General features: G+C 47.5%; 1 protein-coding gene across 1 annotated transcript in view; it reads right to left on the bottom strand.

Annotated features, from left to right (window-relative positions):
• Nucleotides 1–16,922, bottom strand: part of RNASET2 (ribonuclease T2) — a 262,828-nt gene extending 245,906 nt beyond the window's left edge. The window contains exons 1-2 of the mRNA XM_056563618.1: nucleotides 16,781–16,922; nucleotides 15,316–15,454 (exon numbers count right to left, since the gene is read on the bottom strand). Coding sequence (XP_056419593.1) covers nucleotides 15,316–15,454; nucleotides 16,781–16,922 — 281 coding nt within the window. The remainder of the gene's footprint in view (nucleotides 1–15,315; nucleotides 15,455–16,780) is intronic.
• Nucleotides 16,923–22,230: the final 5,308 nt, after the last annotated feature.

The raw sequence follows: 22,230 nt of genomic DNA, 5'->3' as shown, positions 1-22,230 counted from the left end.
GCAGTACAGTCGTCCCCCCACATTAGGGGTGCAGTACAGTCGCCCCCCCCTCCACATTAGGGGTGCAGTACAGTCGTCGTCCCCCCACATTAGGGGTGCAGTACAGTCGTCGTCCCCCCACATTAGGGGTGCAGTACAGTCGTCGTCCCCCCACATTAGGGGTGCAGTACAGTCGTCGTCCCCCCACATTAGGGGTGCAGTACAGTCGTCCCCCCCCACATTAGGGGTGCAGTACAGTCGTCGTCCCCCCCCACATTAGGGGTGCAGTACAGTCGTCGTCCCCCCCCCCACATTAGGGGTGCAGTACAGTCGCCCCCCCCCCCACATTAGGGGTGCAGTACAGTCGCCCCCCCCCCCCACATTAGGGGTGCAGTACAGTCGTCCCCCCCCCACATTAGGGGTGCAGTACAGTCGTCCCCCCCCCCCACATTAGGGGTGCAGTACAGTCGTCCCCCCCCCACATTAGGGGTGCAGTACAGTCGTCCCCCCCCCACATTAGGGGTGCAGTACAGTCGTCATCCCCCCCACATTAGGGGTGCAGTACAGTCGTCCCCCCCCCACATTAGGGGTGCAGTACAGTCGTCGTCCCCCCACATTAGGGGTGCAGTACAGTCGTCCCCCCCACATTAGGGGTGCAGTACAGTCGTCCCCACATTAGGGGTGCAGTACAGTTCCCACCCCCACATTAGGGGTGCAGTACAGTTCCCACCCCCCCCCCCACATTAGGGGTGCAGTACAGTTCCCACCCACCCCCACATTAGGGGTGCAGTACAGTTCCCCCCCCCACATTAGGGGTGCAGTACAGTTCCCCCCCACATTAGGGGTGCAGTACAGTTCCCACCCCCCCACCCCACCCCACATTAGGGGTGCAGTACAGTTTCCACCCCCACATTAGGGGTGCAGTACAGTTCCCCCCCCCCCCCCACATTAGGGGTGCAGTATAGTTCCCCCCCCACATTAGGTGCAGTATAGTTCCCCCCAGGCTGTATGTTGTGTACTGACCCACTTCAGTGTTCCGACCACCACTCCTCCGGTCCGAGGTCACAATCCAATGCTATGGCCTATAGACCATAGCAGTAGGTCCCAGGACCAGAGGACCAGTGGTCGGAGCACCTGAAGAGGACGTGCTGCCAGCTGGTGCTGTTGAATTACCATTCCAGCCGACGCTCCGCTCCTCCATTGCTATGGGCGCATGCACGGGACGTCAGTGATGTCCCTGCATACGCTGACTCCCGGCGGCCCCAGCGTTTTTAAAATTAATGCGGGGGCAGCCGCAGAAAGGTAACAGGGATATCCTTGTGTCCCGAAAAAAAATTTCGGGACACAGGGATGTCTAGAATGTGACAGGGAACCCCTGCGGGGGTGCTCAGTGGCGGCCGCGGATCCCCCCCGAGCTTGATTAGGCCTATGATGAGCAGCCGGCTGGGGGCCCCCTGGGGGATGGGGGCCCTAGGCAATTGCCTGGTTTGCGCCGCCCTAACGCCGGCCCTCCCTGCAGAGCACTTTACATCCATATATGGGGTATTTCCTTACTCAGAAGATGGTGTTACACATTTTTGGGGGCTTTTTCTCCAATTACCCCCCTGTGAAAATGAAAAATTGGGTTAACACAAGCATTATATTGAAAAAACATTCTTCTTTTTTATTTTTACGTCCCATTTTAACGAAAAGTTCGTAAATCACCTGTGAGGTGTTAAGGCTCACTGTACCCCTTGTTGCCTTCCTTGAGGGGTGTAGTTTTCAAAATAGTAGGCTTTTTTTTTACTGTTCTGACATCACGGGGGTCTTCCTAAATGCGACAAACCCATCAAAAACCATTTCAGCAAAATTCACTCTCCAAAAGCCTAATGTCGCTCCTTCCCTTCTGAGCCTTCTAGTGCACCCACAGAGCACTTTACATCCACATATGAAGTATTTCCTTACTCAATAGAAATGGGGTTACAATATTTGGGGGGCATTTTCTCCTATTACTCCTTGTGAAAATGAAAAGTTTGGGGTAACACCAGCATTTTAGTGTTAAAATCAAATTTAGGGGCTACAGTTTTGAGGCTACATTAACATGTTAGTGTAAAAAATGGAGATTTAGATTTTTCTCCTCCATTTTGCTGCTATTCCTGTGAAACACCTAAAGGGTTAACAAACTTTTTGAATGTCATTTTGAATACTTTGAGGGGTGCAGTTTTCATAATGGGGTCCATCATAGGGGATTTGCAACTTAAAGACCCTCAAATTCACTTCTAAACTTAACTGGTCCTTGAAAAATTCAGATTTGGAAATTTTCGTGGAAAATTGCTGCTATACTTTGAAGCCCTCTGATGTCTTCAAAAAGTAAAAAACATGTCAACTTTATGATGCAAACATAAAGTTAACATACTGTATATGTGAATCAATATGTAATTTATTTGACATGTCCCTTTTCCTTACAAGCAGAAAGCTTCAAAGTTAGAAAATGCTAACTTTTCAAATTTTTCCTGAAAAAAGTATCAACGAAAATTTACCACTAACAAAAAGTATAATATGTCACGAAAAAACTATCTCGGAATCAAATTTATAAGTAAAAGCATCCCAGAGGAATTAATGCATAAAGTGATAGGGGTCAGATTTGAAAAAAATTCTCCCGTTCTTAGGGTTATAATGGGCTCAGTCCCCAAGGGGGTTAACCTGGTAAGAACCAAGGATGTATCGGTAGGTCCTGAGTCCTTTCCCTTTCTATAACGCGGGGCCACGGCATCTAACAACAGCCAGGACCTGTGGCTAACAGCCAGGACCTGTGGCAGCACTGATCGCGGTGTCGCGCGATTTTAACCCTTTATACACGCGTTCAGTTGTACGCCGCGTCTAAAGTGAAAGTAAATGACTGCCGGTTAGCTCAGGGGGCTGTACGGGATGTCTGCGGCGAAATCGTGGCATCCCGAAAAGCTCTGGGACAAGAGGAGGGTCTCCTACCTGCCTCCTGGTGTCCGATCGCCGAATGACTGCTCAGTGCCTGAGATCCAGGTATGAGCAGTCAAGCGACAGAATCATCGATCAATGGTTTCCTATGAGAAACCATTGAACGATGTAAAAGATCAGTGTGTGAAGTGTTCTAGCCCCTATGGGAATAAAAATTGAATAAAGATCATTTAACCCCTTCCCTAATAAAAGTTTGAATCAACCCCCCCCCCCCTTCCCAATAAAAAAAAAAAACTAAAACTGTAAATAAAAACAAACAAATGTGGTATCGCCACGTGCGGAAATGTCCGAATTATAAAAATATATAATTAATTAAACCGCGCAGTCAATGGCGTACACGCAAAAAAATTCCTAAGTCCAAAATTGTGTATTTTTGGTCACTTTTTATATAATGAAAAAATGAATAAAAAGCAATCAATAAGTCCCATCAATACAATGGTACCGCTAAAAACTTCAGATCACGGCGCAAAAAATGAGCCATCATACCGCCCCATATGCAGGAAAAAAAAAAAAAAAGTTATAGGGGTCAGAAGATGACAATTTTAAACGTATACATTTTCCTGCATGTAGTTATGATTTTTTTCAAAAGTACAACAAAATCAAACCTATTTAAGTAGGGTATCGTTTTAATCATATGGACCTACAGAATATAGAAAATTAGTAATTTTTACCAAAAAATGTACTACGTAGAAACGGAAGCCCCCAAAAGTTACAAAATGGTGGGGTTTTTTTTTCCAATTTTGTATGGATTTTTAGGTGCAAAATTGAAAGAGTTATGATTTTTTTTAAAGGTAAGGAGGAAAACATGAAAGTGCAAAAACGGAATAAAGCCTGGTCCTTAAGGGGTTAAGGACCAGACCAATTTTATTGTAGCATTTTTGTTTTTTCCTCCTCGCCTTCTAAAAATCATAACTCATATTTCCATCCACAGACCAATCTGAGGGCTTGTTTTTTGCGTCACCAATTGTACTTTGTAATTACCGTATTTATCGGCGTATAACACGCACTTTTTAGGCTAAAATTTTTAGCCTAAAGTCTATGTGCGTGTTATACGCCGATACCGCCCCAGGAAAGGCAGGGGGAGAGAGGCCGTCGCTGCCCGCTTCTCTCCCCCTGCCTTCCCCCTGGGGTCTAGAGCCCTGCTGCCGGCCCTTCTCACCCCCTGGCTATCGATAGCCAGGAAGAGAGAAGGGGCAGCGGCACCCATTGCCGGCACTGCTGCCCCGTTGCCTCCCTCCATCCCCGGTGGCATAATTACCTGAGTCGGGTCCGCGCTGCTGCAGGCCTCCGGCGTGCGTCCCCCTTCGTTGTTGCTATGCGCTGCACGGCGCCGATAGCCAGGGGGGGAGAAGGGCCGGTAGCAGGGCTCTAGACCCCAGGAAAGGCAGGGGGAGAGAAGCGGGCAGCGACGGCCTCTCTCCCCCTGCCTTTCCTGGAGATGTATCGGGGTATACACGCGCACACACGCACCCTCATTTTACCACGGATATTTGGTTAAAAATCTTTTTTTACCCAAATATCCTTGGTAATATGAGGGTGCGTGTTGTAGGCTGGTGCGTGGTATACCCCGATAAATACGGTACATAACTTATTTTACCATAAAATGTATGGCGCAACCAAACAAATTATTTATGTGGGAAAATTGAGAAGAAAATAGCAATTTAATAATTTTGGAAGGTTTTGTTTTCACGCTGTACACTTTATGGTAATAATGACATGTTCTCTCTATTCTATGGGTTAATACGGTTAAAATGATACCCATGTTATACGCTTTCTATAATTGTACCGCTTAAAAAAAATCTCAAACCATTTTAAACAAAATTAGTATGTTTGAAATTGCCCTATTTTGACCACCTATAACTTTCTCATTTTCCATATATGGGGCTGTATGAGGGCTCATTGTTTGCGTCATGATCTGCAGTTTTTATCGGTACCACATTTGCTTATGTTTACTTTTTATTCATTTTTTATTCATTTTTTGGAAAAAAATGTGACAAAAAAGCAGCAATTTTTGACTTTTTTTACGCTTACGATGTTCACGTCTGGGATAACAATATATTTTAATAGTTCAGACTTTTTACACATGCGGCGATACCAAATATGTGTATACATTTTTATGCTTTTTGGGGGGGTAAAATGGAAAAAATGAAATTTTACCTTTATATTGGGGAGGGGATTATTCAATTTTTTTTCCGGGGACGTCCTGGCACCCTGGGCTTTAAGGACCCAGGACGTCCGGGGACATCCTGGCGCTTTCCGGTCCCTGCCGCACGCCGGGCAGAGATCGGAAGCGGATGCCTGCTGAAATGCTTCAGCAGGCATCCAGGGCAAACGCCGAGGGGGGCCATGTCGGCCCCCCATGTCGGTGATCGTCGCAGATCATGAGGGAAATCGCCCCTGCGATCTGCGGCGTTACTGGGCTGATCGGGTCTCTGGGACCCGACCGCCCGGTAATTTTGCATGATCCCGGTGGTCACAGACAGCCAGGACCATGCTGAAGTATAGGAGCGAGGTGGCAAGCCTGCCACCTCCTCCTATCCCCTGCGATTCCTCGGTTAGCTAACCGACCAATCGCAGGGGGACGGGGGAGTTACTTCCTCCTACCCTGCCCGGCCCCTGGAAGTCCAGAGAGAACGGGAGGAAGACCGGGGGACAGGGGGGAGTGCTGGGGACCGACCCCGGTACTTACCTCGTCCCTGAAGAACCGGATCCCGGTCGGAGATGGCGGCAGTGGCAACAGGTGAGTGGATCTTCGGCGGCGTTGCAGGACCTTTGCAGCAGGTTCCCTTACACAACAACTCCCAGCATGCCCAGACAGCCCTTGGCGTCTGGGCATGCTGGGAGTTGCAGTTTTGCAACATCTGTATGGTCCACAGTTTGGAGACCACTGTGCCCTTCCAGATGTTGCAAAACTACACATCCTCAGCATGCCCTTTACTGTCCAGGCATGCTGGGAGTTGTAGTTCTGTAACATCTGGCCCTTCAGATGTTGCAGAACTACAACTCCCAGCATGCCTGGACAGTTTTGGCATACTGGGAGTTGTAGTTTTGCAACATCTGGAAGGGCACAGATTGGGAACCACTGTATTATTGGTCTGCAAACTGTAGTCCTCCAGATGTTGCAAAATTACAACTCCAAGCAAGCTGGGAGTTGTAGTTCGGCAATATCTAGCTCTAAAGATGTTGCCGAACTACTAATCCCAGCATGCCTGAGAATGTTTGGGAGTAGTGGTTTTGCAACAACTGGAGGCACACTGGTTGGGAAACATTGTCTGTTTCCTAACTCAGTGTTTCCCAACCCGTGTGCCTCCAGCTGTTGCAAAACTATAACTACCAGCATGCACTGATACACTGTACATGCTGGGAGTTGTAGTTTTGCAACAGCTGGAGGTCCCCCCCTGTGAATGTACAGGGTACATTCACATGGGCAGGGGGCTTACAGTGAGTATCAGGCTGCAAGTTTGCGATGCAGCAAATTTTGTGCGGCAGCTCAAACTCACAGCGGGAAACTCGCTGTAATCCCCCGCCCATGTGACTGTACTCTAAAAACACTACACTATCACAAAATAAAATAAAAAGTAAAAAACACTACATATACACATACCCCTACACAGCCCCCCTCCCCAATAAGAATGAAAAACGTCTGGTACGCCACTGTTTCCAAAATGAAGCCTCCAGCTGTTGCAAAAAAGCAACTCCCAGTATTGCCGGACAGCCGTTGACTGTCCAAGCATGCTGGGAGTTTTGCAACAGCTGGAGGCACTCTGTTTGGGAATCACTGGCGTAGAATACCCCTATGTCCACCCCTATGCAAATCCCTAATTCAGGCCTCAAATGCACATGGCGCTCTCACTTCGGAGTCCTGTCGTATTTCAAGGCAACAGTTTAGGGCCAAATATGGGGTATCACCGTACTCGGGAGAAATTGCCTAACAAATTTTGGGGGGCTTTTTCTCCTTTCACCCCTTATGAAAAGGTGAAGTTGGGGTCTATACCAGCATGTTAGTGTAAAAAAAAGAGAAAAGGGAAAAGGGAAAAAAGCCCCCCAAAATTTGTAATGTAATGTCTCCTGACTACGGAGATACCCCATATGTGGGTGCAAAGTGCTCTGGGGGCGCACAACAAGACCCAGAAAAGAGAGTGCACCATGTACATTTGAGGTGATTTGCACAGGGGTGGCTGATTGTTACAGCGGTTTTGACAAACGCAAAAAAGACAAAACCCCACATGTGACCCCATTTCGGAAACTACACCCCTCACGGAATGTAATGAGGGGTGCAGTGAGAATTTACACCCCACTGGTGTCTGACAGATCTTTGGAACAGTGGGCTGTGAAAATTAAAAATTTGGTACAGCCCACTATTCCAAAGATCTGACAGACACCAGTGGGGGGTACATGCTCACTGTACCCCTTGTTACGTTCCTCAAGGGGTCTAGTTTCCAAAATGGTATGCCATGTGGGGGTTATTTTGCTGTCCTTGCACCATAGGGGCTTCCTAAATGCGACATGCCCACCAAGCAAAATTTGCTCTCAAAAAGCCAAATATGACTCCTTCTCTTCTGAGCATTGTAGTTCACCCATAGTGCACTTCAGGTCAACATATGGGGTACCGCCATACTCAGAAGAGATGGGGTTACAAACTTTGGGGGATATTTTCTGCTATTAACCCTTGCAAAAATGTGAAATTTGGGGGGGAAACACATTTTAGTGAAACTTTTTTTGGGGTCTACAAGAACATGCGAGTGTAAAAAATGAAGATTGTGAATTTTCCTTTGCTGCTATTCCTGAGACACCTAAAGGGTTAAAACACTGACTGAATGTCATTTTGAATACTTTGGGGGTGTAGTTTTTATAATGGGGTCATTTATGGGGTATTTCTAAGATGAAGACCCTTCAAATCCACTTCAAACCTGATCTGGTCCCTGAAAAATAGTGAGTTTGAAAATGTTGTGAAAAATTGGAAAATTGATGCAGAACTTTGAAGCCCTCTGATGTCTTCCAAAAGTAAAAACTCGTCAATTTTATGATGCAAACATAAAGTAGACATATTGCATGTCAATAAAATAAAAAATTATTTGTGATATACATTTTCCTTACAAGCAGAAAGCTTCAAAGTTAGATAAATGTTAAATTTTCAAATTTTTCATCAAATTTTGGGATTTTTACCAAGAAAGGATGCAAGTTACCACAAAAATTTACCACTAAGTTAAAGTAGAATATGTCACGAAAAAGCAATCTCGGAATCAGAATGATAACTAAAAGCATTCCAGAGTTATTAATGTTTAAAGTGACAGTGGTCAGATGTGCAGAAAATGGCCGGGTCCTAAGGTGTAAAATGGCTGGGTCCAAATGGTCCCCATAGGGACTATGCATAGGGCATGACACTGATATCAGTGTTATCGGTCATCCTCGATCTCAGACGAGAGCAGAAGACCCCGGGAGACAGCCGGAGCCAGGAGAGGGGACCTCCGGCTGTCATGCTGGATGATCGGATGCCCGCAGAAGCACTGCGGGCGATCTGATCATCTATTTAAAGTACGGCACTGCGCAGATGCCGTGATCTGTATGGATCACGGGATCTGAGGGGTTAATGGCGGACATCCGCGTGATCGCGGATGTCCACCATTATCAGCGGGTTCCTGGCTGCTGATGGCAGCTGGGACCTTGCCGCGCATTACGCCAACACTGGTCCGGTGCTTGCGGTCTCGGCGGAGCGTAAATGTACGTCATGGTGCGTTAAGCAGCACTGCACCATGATGTACATTTACATCCATTGTCTTTAAGGGGTTAAGTACTGGGACGCGAGGGCATATCCATACGCCCTCTGTCCCCAAAAGGTTAAAAAAAAAAAAATTATTATTAATAATAATAATAATGAATTACACAATTCACATTTTTTTTCAATTTTGCCTAAGGGTATGTTCACACTGGAGTATTCCCGCAGAATTCTGCGAGTAGAATTTTGCGCAGTTAACATTCCCATCAGTGTGAACGGGTCTTCCGCAAGCAAGACCCGCTCACACTGTGGAATTTCAGCGGTGACGGCGCAGTACCCCGCGGTGTCCTACCACCGAAGTATCTTCAGCGGTACTCGCCTGACGGAATCTCCACTTGAGGAATTCCGCAGTGTGAACATACCCTTACATTTCTGGTTTCGTAATACATAGTATAAAATATATTATATATATATATATATATATATATATATATATATATTATATATATATGCCAATGAAAAGTACAACTTGACCCACACAAAAAAAAAAAAAAAAAAAACCTCATACAACTTTGGCTGTGGAAAAATAAAAAAAAGTTATGGGTCTTAGAATGTGAGGTGGAAAAAAACCTGAGCCAAAAAAATTTATAAAAACGCTGGGTCATGAAGGGGTTAATGGGGTAATTTAGCTCCTCTGAAATCTGACAAAACCTGCTGACATTCGAACAAAACAATACAAAGGAAGATGTTTTCTAGAAATACAAGGAAGTAGGCTTTATAAACTGGTTACAGAAATTACACGTAGTATACTGGATATACCACAACAATCAGAGGACTCCCTCATAAAAAGACCGCTAAATATCACAGGTGCCTGCCTGAAATGTGGTCCAGCAGACATCCCACCAGACTAACATACATGTATTCCGATCTTCAAACAAGGAAGCTCCACTGAACCACAAGAACAAGGCATACAGCACAATGCATCTGATCCCATTGTCCCCCAATCACATACAGACATTTACAAATGGCTACAGCTATAGACCCCGCCGCTCTGTGGATCGTCCCCGTCACTTACTGGTGCTGCCAGCTCCACTGAACGCAGGAAAAGTTCGATGCCAGTTATGAAATTTCAGTACCAGAAACTCGTGCAGTGAAGCGACGCCTTCTCTCACATGACCTACTTCCTCTTCTCTAGAGCAGTGACTGAGGTTTGCTGCCCCCTGGTGCTGAAATTACTCATAACAACAAACCTAACTACAGTGATCCCTCAACTTACAATGGCCTCAACATACAATAGTTTCAGCATACAATGGTCTTTTCTGGACCATTGTAAGTTGAAACCAGACTCAACATACAATGTTATGGACAGTCCAGATCTGTGAAACGTGTCAATGGCCGGAAGAACTGACCAATCAGAATGAGCATTCACTGGTAAAACCCCTGTATTACTGAAGCGTATGCACTGACTGGTAGCGCCTCCTACAGTACAGGAAGGTATTACATGTTCTGTACACTTTACCTGTACCAGGGTTACCTGCTCATTGGACACCAGGTAAGGGCGACTCCATGTTACTTTACTCCATGTTACAGTACTGCGTGTACTGTACAGGACCCCGAAGAAGCTCCTGTCCTCTACATAGACCAGTGTTTTCCAAGCAGGGTGCCCCCAGCTGTTGCAAAACTACAACTCCCAGCATGCCCGGACAGCCAAATGCTGTCCGGGCATGCTGGGAGTTGTAGTTTTGCAACAGCTGGAGGCTCCCTGCTTGGGAAACACTTACATAGACAATGATATACAGTTCCCAGCAGATCTTTCTTACTTTTATATGTAAGGATTTGCTTTATCTGTATTAGTTATCTACTTATTTTTCTTTAATCCTCACTTTTTCCTATTTTTGGATGACATTTTGGTGCCTTTAGAACAAATTACCAGGTTACCATAGAGTTCTGGTCTCAACATACAATGGTTTCAACATACAATGGTCGTCCTGGAACCAATTAATATTGTAACTTGAGGGACCTCTGTATAAAGACTTGTGGGGAGATTTATCAAAACATATGCAGAGGAAAAGTTGCTGAGTTGCCCATAGCAACCAATCAGGTCGCTTCTTTCATTTTTCACAGGCCTCTTCAAAAATGAAAGACGTGATTGGATTTGTTGCTATAGGCAACTTAGCAACTTTTCCTATGCACAGGTTTTGATAAATCTCCCCTTTATGAATGAACACTTTCTGGGCACAAAGGGGGAGATTTATTAAAGCCTATGCAGAGGAAATTTGACTAGTTGCCCATAGCAACAAATCAGATCGCTTTTTTCGTTTTTCAAAAATGAAAGAAGTGATTGGATTTGTTGCCATGGGCAACCGCTCCACTTTCCCTCTGCACAGGTTTTGATAAATCTCCCCAAAGAACCTCATGGAATTTTTCAATAGTATAAATCAGTTCACATCATGGAGCAACCATAACCCCTTAAGGACGCAGTGTTTTTCAGTCTTTGCATTTTAATTTTTTCCTCCTTACATTTAAAAAATCATAACCCTTTCAATTTTCCACCTAAAAATCCAAATGATGGCTTATTTTTTACGCCACCAATTCTACTTTGCAGTAACAGTCATTTTACCCAAAAATTCACGTCGAAACGAAAAAAAAATCATTGTGCGACAAAATTGAAGAAAAAAACGCCATTTTTGTAATTTTTGGGGGCTTCCGTTTCTACGCAGTGCATTTTTAAGTAAAAATGACACCTTATCTTTGTTCTGTAGATCCATATGGTTAAAATGATACCCTACTTATATAGGTTTGATTTTGTCATAATTCTGGAAAAAATCATAACTACATGCAGGAAAATTTATACATTAAAAAATGTCCTCTTCTGACCCCTATCACTTTTTTATTTTTCTACATTTGGGGCAGTTTGAGAGCTAATTTTTTGCGTTGTGATCTGAAGTTTTTATCGGTACCATTTTTGTTTTGATCTGACTTTTTCATCACTTTTTATTCATTTTTTAATGGTTTAAAAAGTGACCAAAAAGAAGCTATTTTGGAATTTGGAATTTTTTTACGTGTACGCCATTGGCCATGCAGTTTAATTAATGATATATTTTTATAGTTCGGACATTTACGCACGCGGCAATACCACATATGTTTATTTTAATTTTTATTTACACATTTTTTTTATGGGAAAAGGGGGGTGATTCAAACTTTTATTAGGAAAGGGGTTAAATCACATTTATTAACATTTTTTTTTTTTTTTTTTTGCTGTGTTATAGCTTCCATAGGGGGCTATAACACTGCACACACTGATCTTTTACACTGATCAATGGCATATATTAACATGTCATTGATCAGTGGATCTCAGTCAGGGAGCAGTCATTTGCCGATCGGACACCGAGGAGGCATGTAGGGATCCTCCTGGTGTCCTGTAAGCTGTTTGGGATTTGGCGGTCCTAAACAGCCCGACTGAGCTGCCAGGATACTTTCACTTCAGACACGGCAGTCAACTTTGATCGCCGTGTCTGAAGAGTTAATACAGGGCATCACTGCGATCGGTGATGTCCTGTATTAGCCGCGGGTCCCAGCCATTGATGGCTGCTGGGACCGACCCTATATGACGCAGGGTGCTGCGTCGTTAAGGAGTTAACGACCATATATATTTATAACTCCCAACTTTTGCTGAGAGCAAATTTGGACAAGCCAAACCCACTAATCACACCCTCGGCCACACCCCTAGCCACGCCCCATCACGTCAGCACATGCAGAATGGGAATACCTCTTTAACAGCAATAACGTTGTCAGTCTGTCATCTACTGTAAGTTAAGGAGGACGTCCTATACAGGTGACAGACTGACAACAACCCCCATCATTACCACAATAGACTATATATACGATTAAAGACTAGTTATCACTAAATAAATTTCCCTATTCCCCCTCCCCATCTGTCCCTGACACTAACTACATCTATCCCCGTATTTATTTGTGCCCAAATCCCCATGAAATTACCTTATCTAGAACGGCTGGAGGAGCTCAGAGTTGAGCTCTCTGGCGAGGACAAGAAGTGGGCGATCCCGGCAGGCACAGCGTCATCTGAAGCCTGGCCGGGGATCGCTTCCGCCCGTCTTCTCTCTCTTTCCTGCAGCTCATGTGCTGCAATGAATGAGGAGAGGGAGATGCAGGGGGGCGGGGATATTAACATTTTGCGTGCCGCGCGCGAACGAGCGCTGTACTCACTCTCTGCCTGTATAGGAAACAGGCAGAACATGAGCACAGTGCTCGTGCACGCGAGGCGCGCAAAATTTAAATATCCCCGCCCGCCTTGCATCTCCCTCTCCTCATTCATGTGAACGCACGTTTCGAACCACGCTGGGCCATGCGGCCCGGCCAGCGTTGGTCCGAATGTGCTGAACGTGAGGGGAGGAAAAGTAATCCTGAGCCATATAGGCTGACACCTAGTGGCCAGGATTACAAACGTTAAAAAAACACATAAAACATGATTTTTAAAAAAAAATAAAATATATTAGAAACATTTTTTTTTTACATAATCTTTTTAATACATTTTTTTTTTTTTTTATAAGAGTACCCATTTAAATACAGTTGCATCAGGTGACTAACAACAACTCCTATCATTACAAAAAAAGAACATATAAAAAAGATTAAATACAGTTGCATCAGGTGACTAACAACAACCCCCATCATTACCACAATAGACCATAAATGAGATGACATACAGTTACATGAAGTGACATCTTCTCTGACTGGAACCGGTCACTTTCCCTTTTCTTCCGTCATGATGATTTCTTCCGGCTATGACTCCTCTCTGCAGAACCTGTCGGAAAAAACTAGAGTTGAGCGAATTTAAAGTAAATTAGCTCGTAGAGAACCTCACAGCTCGGCTGTTGATTACTTTAGTCTGCATAAATTAGTTCAGCTTTTCAAGGGCTCCAGTTGCCTGGAAAAGGTGGATACAGACCTAGGAGACCTAAGACTGTCATCCCGGACATCCAGGCAGCCAGAGCCCTAGGAAAGCTGAACTAATTTACGCAGACTACAGTAATCAACAGCTGAGCTGCAAGGTTCGCTACCAGCCAATTTACTGTAAGTTCGCTCAACTCTAGAAAAAACATTTCAGGCTCCTCATTTTTCCAAGACTTATAATGGCCCAAACTGCAATAATAGGTGACCAGTCGGTAGGGCCCTTCCGGAGAGAGTTGACCCTTTAGGCAGGGGCGTAGGAAGCCCAAAAAATCTTGGGGGGGATAGCATTGAGATGTTGAAAAAGGCGGAGCCATAAAAGGGGAGGGAATAATAGGGCAGGGAATAAAAGGGGAGGGACTAAATGGGGCGGGTCAATACAGGCTCCTCATCACAGGTACCTTCAGGAAGCAGTGAATTCAAGGGATAGGGATCTGTCAGGACTGTGGGAGGTAGGCTGTGTGTGAGGTCAGGACGAGGGGTTAGTGTAGGCACTATTGACATCATTTTCATATACCCAGTATATTGTTATATAATTGCACAAATCTAACAGCAGCCATAGGAAAGCAAAGTGAAAAATATTATTGCAGCCATATTTTTTCCACCCAGCTTTCCTAGGCTTCAAAACAGCCAAGTTTGCCTACATATGCGGTAACACCTAAAATATAATTGCACAAATCTAACAACAGCCATAGGAAAGCTGAGTGAAAAATATTATTGCAGCCATATTTTTTCCACACAGCTTTCCTAGGCTTCAAAACAGCCAAGTTTGCCTACATATGCGGTAACACCTAAAATATAATTGCACAAATCTAACAGCAGCCATAGGAAAGCTGAGTGAAAAATACGATTGCAGCCCTATTTTTTCCACCCAGCTTTCCTAGGCTTCACAACAGCCAAGTTTGCCTACATATGCAGTAACACCTAAAATAGAATTGCACAAATCTAACAGCAGCCATAGGAAAGCTGAGTGAAAAATATTATTGCAGCCATATTTTTTCCACACAGCTTTCCTAGGCTTCAAAACAGCCAAGTTTGCCTACATATGCGGTAACACCTAAAATATAATTGCCCAAATCTAACAGCAGCCATAGGAAAGCTGAGTGAAAAATACTATTGCAGCCATATTTTTTCCACCCAGCTTTCCTAGGCTTCAAAACAGACAAGTTTGCCTACGTATGCGGTAACACCTAAAATATAATTGCACAAAACTAACAGCAGCCATAGGAAATATTATTGCAGGCATATTTTTTTGCCTAAAGTTTGCCTAAATATGTGGTAATATATATTTAGGCAATGTTTGCTGTATTGAAGTCTAGAAAAGCTGGCTGAAAAAAATATGGCTGCAATAATATTTCTCACAGGAATCCTACTAGTAAAGCTGAGTGATTCCTGTGAGAAATATAATTGCAGCCATATTTTTTCCACCCAGCTTTCCTATACTTCAATACAGCAAACATTGCCTAAATATATATTAACACATATTTAGGCAAACTTTGCTGTTCCGAAGACAGTCTAGGAAAGCTGGGTGAAAAAAATATGGCTGCAATTATATTTCTCATAGGAATCGTCATTCACTCAGCTTTCCTAGTAGAAAGCTGAATGATGATGATTCATGTGAGAAATATCATTGCAGGCGGGCGGGTGGCCATAGATTAAGCTGGAGCAGCAGGAGCTACCTTGCAGGTGACCGTCTTGGTGAAGGGCTCTTTTCCAACTGCGACACAGCTCTTCTTTGGCGGGCAAATAGAGCTACGCTGCAGTACGTAACTGCGCTCAGGCACGTCGCCTCACTCATCCCCCAGAATTCATTACTTTCTTAAAGGGAAAGTAATGAATTAATACGTGCAGGGCGCAGGCATTAGCGGGGCCTGCCGAAGAATACAGGTAGTAGTATTTAAAATTTTCTTACCGGACTGACACAAACACAGTAGTAGTAGCGGCGGCGGGCAGCGAGCGGGGGGGGGGGGGGGGGCTAAATCCATTATCGGTCCCCCAGCCTTAAGTCTTGGGGGGGATCCATCCACCCAGTCCCCCCGTCCCCGGTTCCTACGCCAGATAGCCGTCCACTGTATGAATACCCCTATATAACCTATGTAGATAGTAGGTAGCCCCCATATTAGCTGGGCAGGGACATAGTAGATAGTCTCCCAGGTAGGTGGCAGTTCCCCCACACAAGGCAGGAGGTAGCCCCCCCCCCCCCCCCGCCATTAGATATGCGGCAGTCCCCGCTCATTAGATAGGTGACAGTTCCCCCTCATTATATAGGCGGAAGTTCCCCATCATTAGATAGGCGGCAGGCAGTTCCCCCATATTAGATAGGCAGCAGGCAGTTCCCCCATATTAGATAGGCAGCAAGCCGACGGACAGCGAGGATGAACGGACAGCGAAGATAAACAGACAGCAAGGAGGTGCCTTGCCTTCCTCCTTGCTGTCTGATCGTCACGCCATTGCTCCAAGCCTGAGATCCAGGCTGGTGCAATGAAGCACAGATTACACTGATCAATGCTATGCTATGGCATAGCATTGTTAAGTGTATGCAATCAAAGGATTGCATGTAATAATGCCTTTTAGGGACAAAAAAAAAAGTAAAAAAAATAAAACAAAAAGTGAATAAATGTGATTTAACCCCTTCCTGAATAAAAGTTTGAATCAGCCCTACTTCAAGTTCTGGGGCGGGGATGTGAATACGCACTTTCAGCAGCTTCTGCCTGTGTGATTACCATACACCCTGCCACCGCATTCTACCCGCATTTATTACCTGCCAGACTGGGGGAAAGTTGCGAGGAAGGTCCTGCACGCTGCCATATGGACCGTTTCCTGACGATAACACCTAGCAGCCAGTGTAATTCCGGCAGCTCTCCCTTAGCCCCAGACAACTACGGGCCTAAAATGGCCGTGACGAAGGGCGTGGCTTGGTTCCGGCTGGAATGGCCGGCTGGAATGGCTCCTGCTCTGTCGGCCACTAAATTAGCTACATACCTTGTGGTGACCCTGCATACCTATGGGGAGGAACTCCCGAAGGGCGTGATCTACCTCTGCTGCTGCCCGGCTACCTTCTGAGACTCCTAGGGCAGGGCCTGCGCTGGTTCTGCGCTCCCGTTCTGGAGGCCGTGTCTCAAAGTTCCCAGACGTCCCTCTTACCTGCTCTCTGCTGCTGCCGGGGATGTCCGGGACCTCGTCCCCTCTGCTGTCGACTTCCTCCCCTCCACTGCTCCGGCTCCACCTGTACCTCCACTTCAGCCGTCTCTGTGCAGCGCTGCTGTGCGGCTCCCGGAGCCTCCATTTCACTCTGCAGTGCTGGCTGCTCATCCTCCTGCTTTGCTTCCCAGCACCAGGATCCAGCGGTGAATGAGCCCTCTGACCCTCCGGCTGCTACAGATGGGGATTGTCTGCCCTCACAAGTGGCCTCCTCTCCTCCCTCTCCTCCTTGGGGTCCAGACGCTCCATCCTGGACCTCATTAGTGAAGCGCCTGCCAGCCTCCCACTCTAGCCCCCTGTCTCCTGCAGCTGCTCCCCGCTGTTCAGCCTCCCTCTCACCAGGTTCTCCGGCCCTGGGAACTGGACTGCACTCTTCTGGACATCTGATGCTGGATTGGCACACCTCTCCCCCATCAGTGCCCCCTCTCTCCACTCCGCTAGACCCTCTGGCTGCTCACTCCTCTGCCTTCTGCTCACCCAAGCCACAAAGGTCCAGACAGGGCACCGTGAAGTCCTCCGGTACCTTTCGCCTGTCCCCCCAGGGACCGCCCCACCTTTCTCCTGGGCCCGGGGCACCTGCTCAACCTGGGGCGGCTTCAACTTCTTGGGATGCTTTCTCTGATTACGAAATCCACTGCTCGGGCCTCTCCGTGCCCTACTCAACTCTACCAGACCTGAGCCAGCTGCTTTCCCAGATTCCCACTGAGGAGTACTTCTGGTCACTCATTGCTGAAGTGAAAGATACCTGCCGGGCAGAAATTACGGCTCTGCGCCAGGATCTCCAGCATGTTTCGGGTCAGGTGGAGGGCTTGGAGGATGCTCATGATGCCACCAGGGCATATGTCGCTCAGCTACAATCTACAATTGCCTCTCAAACTTACTTTCTTAGTGATCTCCATGCCCATGTTGAGGAATTGAAAAACAGGGGGAGGCTTAAAAATATCAGGGTACGTGGCTTGCCGGAGGCTACCCGTGAGGAGGATCTCTTCATCACTTTGAAGGCCATCTTCAACCTTATCCTTGGGAAGCCGTCCTCTCACAAGATTAAACTAGACAGGGCTCATCGGGCTCTCCGCACCAAATCTATTGTGGGGGCTCCGCGAGATGTCATCTGCTGTGTGCACGATTTTCAAGTCAAGGAGGCCATCATGGCTAAAGCTAGATCTCTGCGCAATTTTGACTTTGATGGGGCACCTATCCAACTTTATCAGGATTTATCTTGGCTGACCCTCAGGAACCGACGGATGCTCCAACCTTTTCTGGCGGTCTTCCGCTCCCACGATGTGCCTTGCCGCTGGAACTTCCCATTTGCTCTGCATGCCCGTAAAGATGGACGCTCTGCGGTTTTGCATTCCTATTCTCATCTTCAGGCCTTCTGCTCAACCCTGGAGTTGCCGCTGCCGCAGCTGATGGTTTGGGACTTGACACTTCCGCCCCTTCGTTTGCCGCCTGTGTTGCAGCCGCTCCGGTCCCGTCGGACCGGTTCCCAGAGAAAATCCTCCTCCAATGCCCAAGTGGCCCCTTTCCGGGCTCCCCCCTGAGATGTCGCTGATTCCCAATAACCTCGCTCTATTGCTCCTTGTTGGGATGTCTCCTTACAGCGACGGGACTACCTCCCCTTGCAGATTGCATTTTGTTCCTGCACATTTTTATTGTTAATGTTACTGTGATGTTGCTTTCTTTGGTCACCAATGGTTTAGTTTTACGCTTGTGCTCCATTGCTATGGCCGCCTACCTCCTTTTTGGTGGTTGTTCTCTGGTGGTGACCTCCCATGTCCCCTCTCGAGGTCGTAGTGATGGACCGCCCATGCTTTGGTTCTCGGTCCACCCTGGTGGTCTTGACCTCTGCATTGGCTCTTTTATCAATGGTTCTCTCATTTGTACTGTGTTGCCTTTTGTTTGTTTCTTGTTGTCCGGTCGGTTTGTTGTCGGTCTGTATTCCTTTGTGTTTCCCCCTCTTCCCTCTCTTCTCTTGTCCTTTACCCACTTTAGGTAGCTTCTCCTGGCTCCTCCCCCTTTGACTTCGAGATCTGAGGTTGCTTTTTCCCCGCCTCGCTGGGACTCTTCTGGACCTTTCTGTGAGTATGTTTCTTCATTGGCACTTTCCTTACCTTTGCTATCTGCCATGGTCAAGTGTGTCTCCTTGAATGTTAAGGGGTTGAACCCCTCTAAGAGGCGTCTGCTTCAAAGGGAGTTGGTTGCTCTTCGTGCTGATGTAGTTTTTTTTTACAGGAGACAGACTTTGACCATTCTGGATCCTTTCAACTTCTCCACCATCTCTTTCCACAATCCTATTCTGCTGTCACCAGGGCCGGCTTTGCCTATAGACAAAGTAGGCGGCCTCCTATGGCGCCCTCTTGAGGTGGGCGCCGCTCTGCCTGTTGCCGCAATTGCCCAGCGCCGCCGAGATAACACATGTATTGGGAGCGCGGCAAGCAAAAAGCTGCACCCCCCCATCTAATTATATCCCCTGCCTGCCCAGCATGTTGATAGAGGAGCAGGGATGCCCCAAACCCCCCACCTTCCCTGCATACCACGCAACCCCCGACCGCATCCAGCTTCTCCGCGCGGCCACGCTCACCATTCTAATTGCCCGCCCACAGTGACTTCCAACCAGAAACAGCCTGCTGCGGGCCGGCACTGGATGACGAGTGATGCCCCTGACGCTACTCAGGAGGACGTCACTCGTCATCAATGGAGCGCCCGCCACTCATCCTCACCGGAGCTGCTGGGGAAAAGAAGACAAGCTGCCTGCCCTGCCCGGAGGAATCTGACAGGTGAGACGGCAACTTAGGGGGGTGGGGGGCTAATGAAATCGTACAGGGAGGGGGCGGGGGGAAATCGCACAGGGGGGGAGGGTTAATGAAATTGCACAGGGGGAGAGAGGAGGGGGAGGGTTAATGAAATTGCATAGAGGGGAGAGGAGAGGTGGGGGAGGGTTAATGAAATTGCAAAGGGGGAGAGGAGAGGAGGGGGGGAGGGTTAATGAAATTGCAAAGGGGGAGAGGAGGAGGGGAAGGGTTAATGAAATTGCATAGGGGGGAGAGGAGAGGTGGGAGGGGTAATGAAATTGCACAGGGGGGGAGGAGGGGAGTGGAGGGTTAATGAAATTGCCCAGGGGGGGAGGGGGGGTTAATGAAATCGCATAGGGGGAGGAGGAGGGGGATGGGGGGGTTAACGAAATTGCATGGGGGGGAAGAGGAGGGGGTGGGGGAGGTTAATTAAATTGCAAGGGGAGGGGGATGGAGGGTTTAATGAAATGGTACAGGGGGAGGAGGGGGTGGGGGGTTAATGAAATGCCACTGGGGGAGGAGGGGGGAAAATGCAGGGTCTAACATGTTTGTCCCACAGATGCTGAAGAAAGGAAGTTTTGGCTGGAAGAAGACATCATGGCGGTCTGAGCCAGATGGAGAAGAAAAGGAAAGAGGACGACGTTGATCAGAAAAGATTGTGAGTCCCTAAATATAATTTTAATCACTTATATGGTATACAGATCTGTATACAGCTGGTATATACCTCTATATTAGTTTTTCCCAACCAGGGTGCCTCCAGATGTTGCAAAACTATAACTCCTAGCATGCCCAGACAGCGTTTGGCTGTCCGAGCATGCTGGGAGTTGTAGTTTTGCAACAGCTGGAGGCACCCTGGTTGGGAAACACTGATCTAATCCCTCTATGTGTGATATTGTCTGCTGAGAAGGGGGTTTGTTATAGTGTGTAAACACAGTAGTAAGGAGATTACATGAGGAGGAGGTTTGTTACAGTGTGTCACCCCAGTCGTAAGGAGATTACATGAGGAGGGGGTTTGTTACAGTGTGTCACCCCAGTAGTAAGGAGATTACATGATGAGGAGGTTTGTTACAGTGTGTCACCCCAGTAGTAAGGAGATTACATGAGGAGGGGGTTTGTTACAGTGTCACCCCAGTAGCAAGGAGATTACATGAGGAGGTTTGTTACAGTGTGTCACCCCAGTAGTAAGGAGATTACATGAGGAGGAGGTTTGTTACAGTGTGTCACCCCAGTAGTAAGGAGATTACATGAGGAGGGGTTTGTTACAGTGTCACCCCAGTAGTAAGGAGATTACATGAGGAGGCGGCTTGTTACAGTATGTCACCCCAGTAGTAAGGAGGTTACAAGAGGAGGAGGTTTGTTAGTGTGTAAACCCAGTAGTAAGGAGATTACATGAGGAGGAGGTTTTTTACAGTGTGTCACCCCAGTAGTAAGGTGATTACATGAAGAGGAGGTTTTTTACAGTGTGTCACCCCAGTAGTAAGGAGATTGCATGAGGAGGAGGTTTGTTATAGTGTGTCAACCCAGTAGTAAGAAGATTACATGAGGAGGAGGTTTGTTACAGTGTGTCATCCCAGTGTTACGCCGAGCGCTCCGGGTCCCCGCTCCTCCCCAGAGCGCTCACAGCGTTCTCTTATTCACAGCGCCCCGGTCAGACCTGCCGACCGCGTGTGCTGCGATAATGTTCCCAGCCGGGATGCGATTCGCGATGCGGGACGCGCCCGCTCGCGATGCGCATCTTGATTCCCTTACCAGACCCGTTCCCCGTCTGTGCTGTCGCGGCGCGCCCGGCCCCGCTCCTTAGGGCGCGCGTGCGCCGGGTCTTTGCGATTTAAAGGGCCGGTGCGCCACTGATTGACACATCAGGTTTTAATCAGTTCCTTCACCTGTGCACTTCCCTACTTATACCTCACTTCCCCTGCACTCCCTCGCCGGATCTTGTTGCCATTGTGCCAGTGAAAGCGTTTCCTTGTGTGTTCCTAGCCTGTGTTCCAGACCTCCTGCCGTTGCCCCTGACTACGATCCTTGCTGCCTGCCCTGACCTTCTGCTACGTCCGACCTTGCTCTTGTCTACTCCCTTGTACCGCGCTTATCTCAGCAGTCAGAGAGGTTGAGCCGTTGCCGGTGGATACGACCTGGTTGCCACCGCCGCTGCAAGACCATCCCGCTTTGCGGCGGGCTCTGGTGAATACCAGTAGCAACTTAGAACCGGTCCACCGACACGGTCCACGCCAATCCCTCTCTGGCAGTGAGGATCCACCTCCAGCCAAGCCGAATCGTGACAGTAGATCCGGCCATGGATCCCGCTGAGGTCCTGCTGCCAGTTGTCGCCGACCTCACCACGGTGGTCGCCCAGCAGTCACAACAGATAGTGCAACAAGGCCACCAGCTGTCTCAACTGACCGTGATGCTACAGCAGCTACTACCACAGCTTCAACAATCATCTCCTCCGCCAGCTCCTGCACCTCCTCCGCAGCGAGTGGCCGCATCCAGCCTCTTCACGGAGATTCGAAGTGTCTTTGAGGAACCTGCCCGAGCCTCTTCTGCCGAGACTGCCCTGCTGAACCTGGTCCAGGGTAATTCTTCCGTTGGCGAGTACGCCAT

Source organism: Hyla sarda, chromosome 3 (genome assembly GCF_029499605.1).
Source record: "Hyla sarda isolate aHylSar1 chromosome 3, aHylSar1.hap1, whole genome shotgun sequence".
Lineage (NCBI taxonomy): Eukaryota > Metazoa > Chordata > Amphibia > Anura > Hylidae > Hyla > Hyla sarda.
The sequence above is the reverse complement of the archived record's forward strand: the minus strand, read 5'-3'. Positions and strand labels throughout refer to the sequence as shown.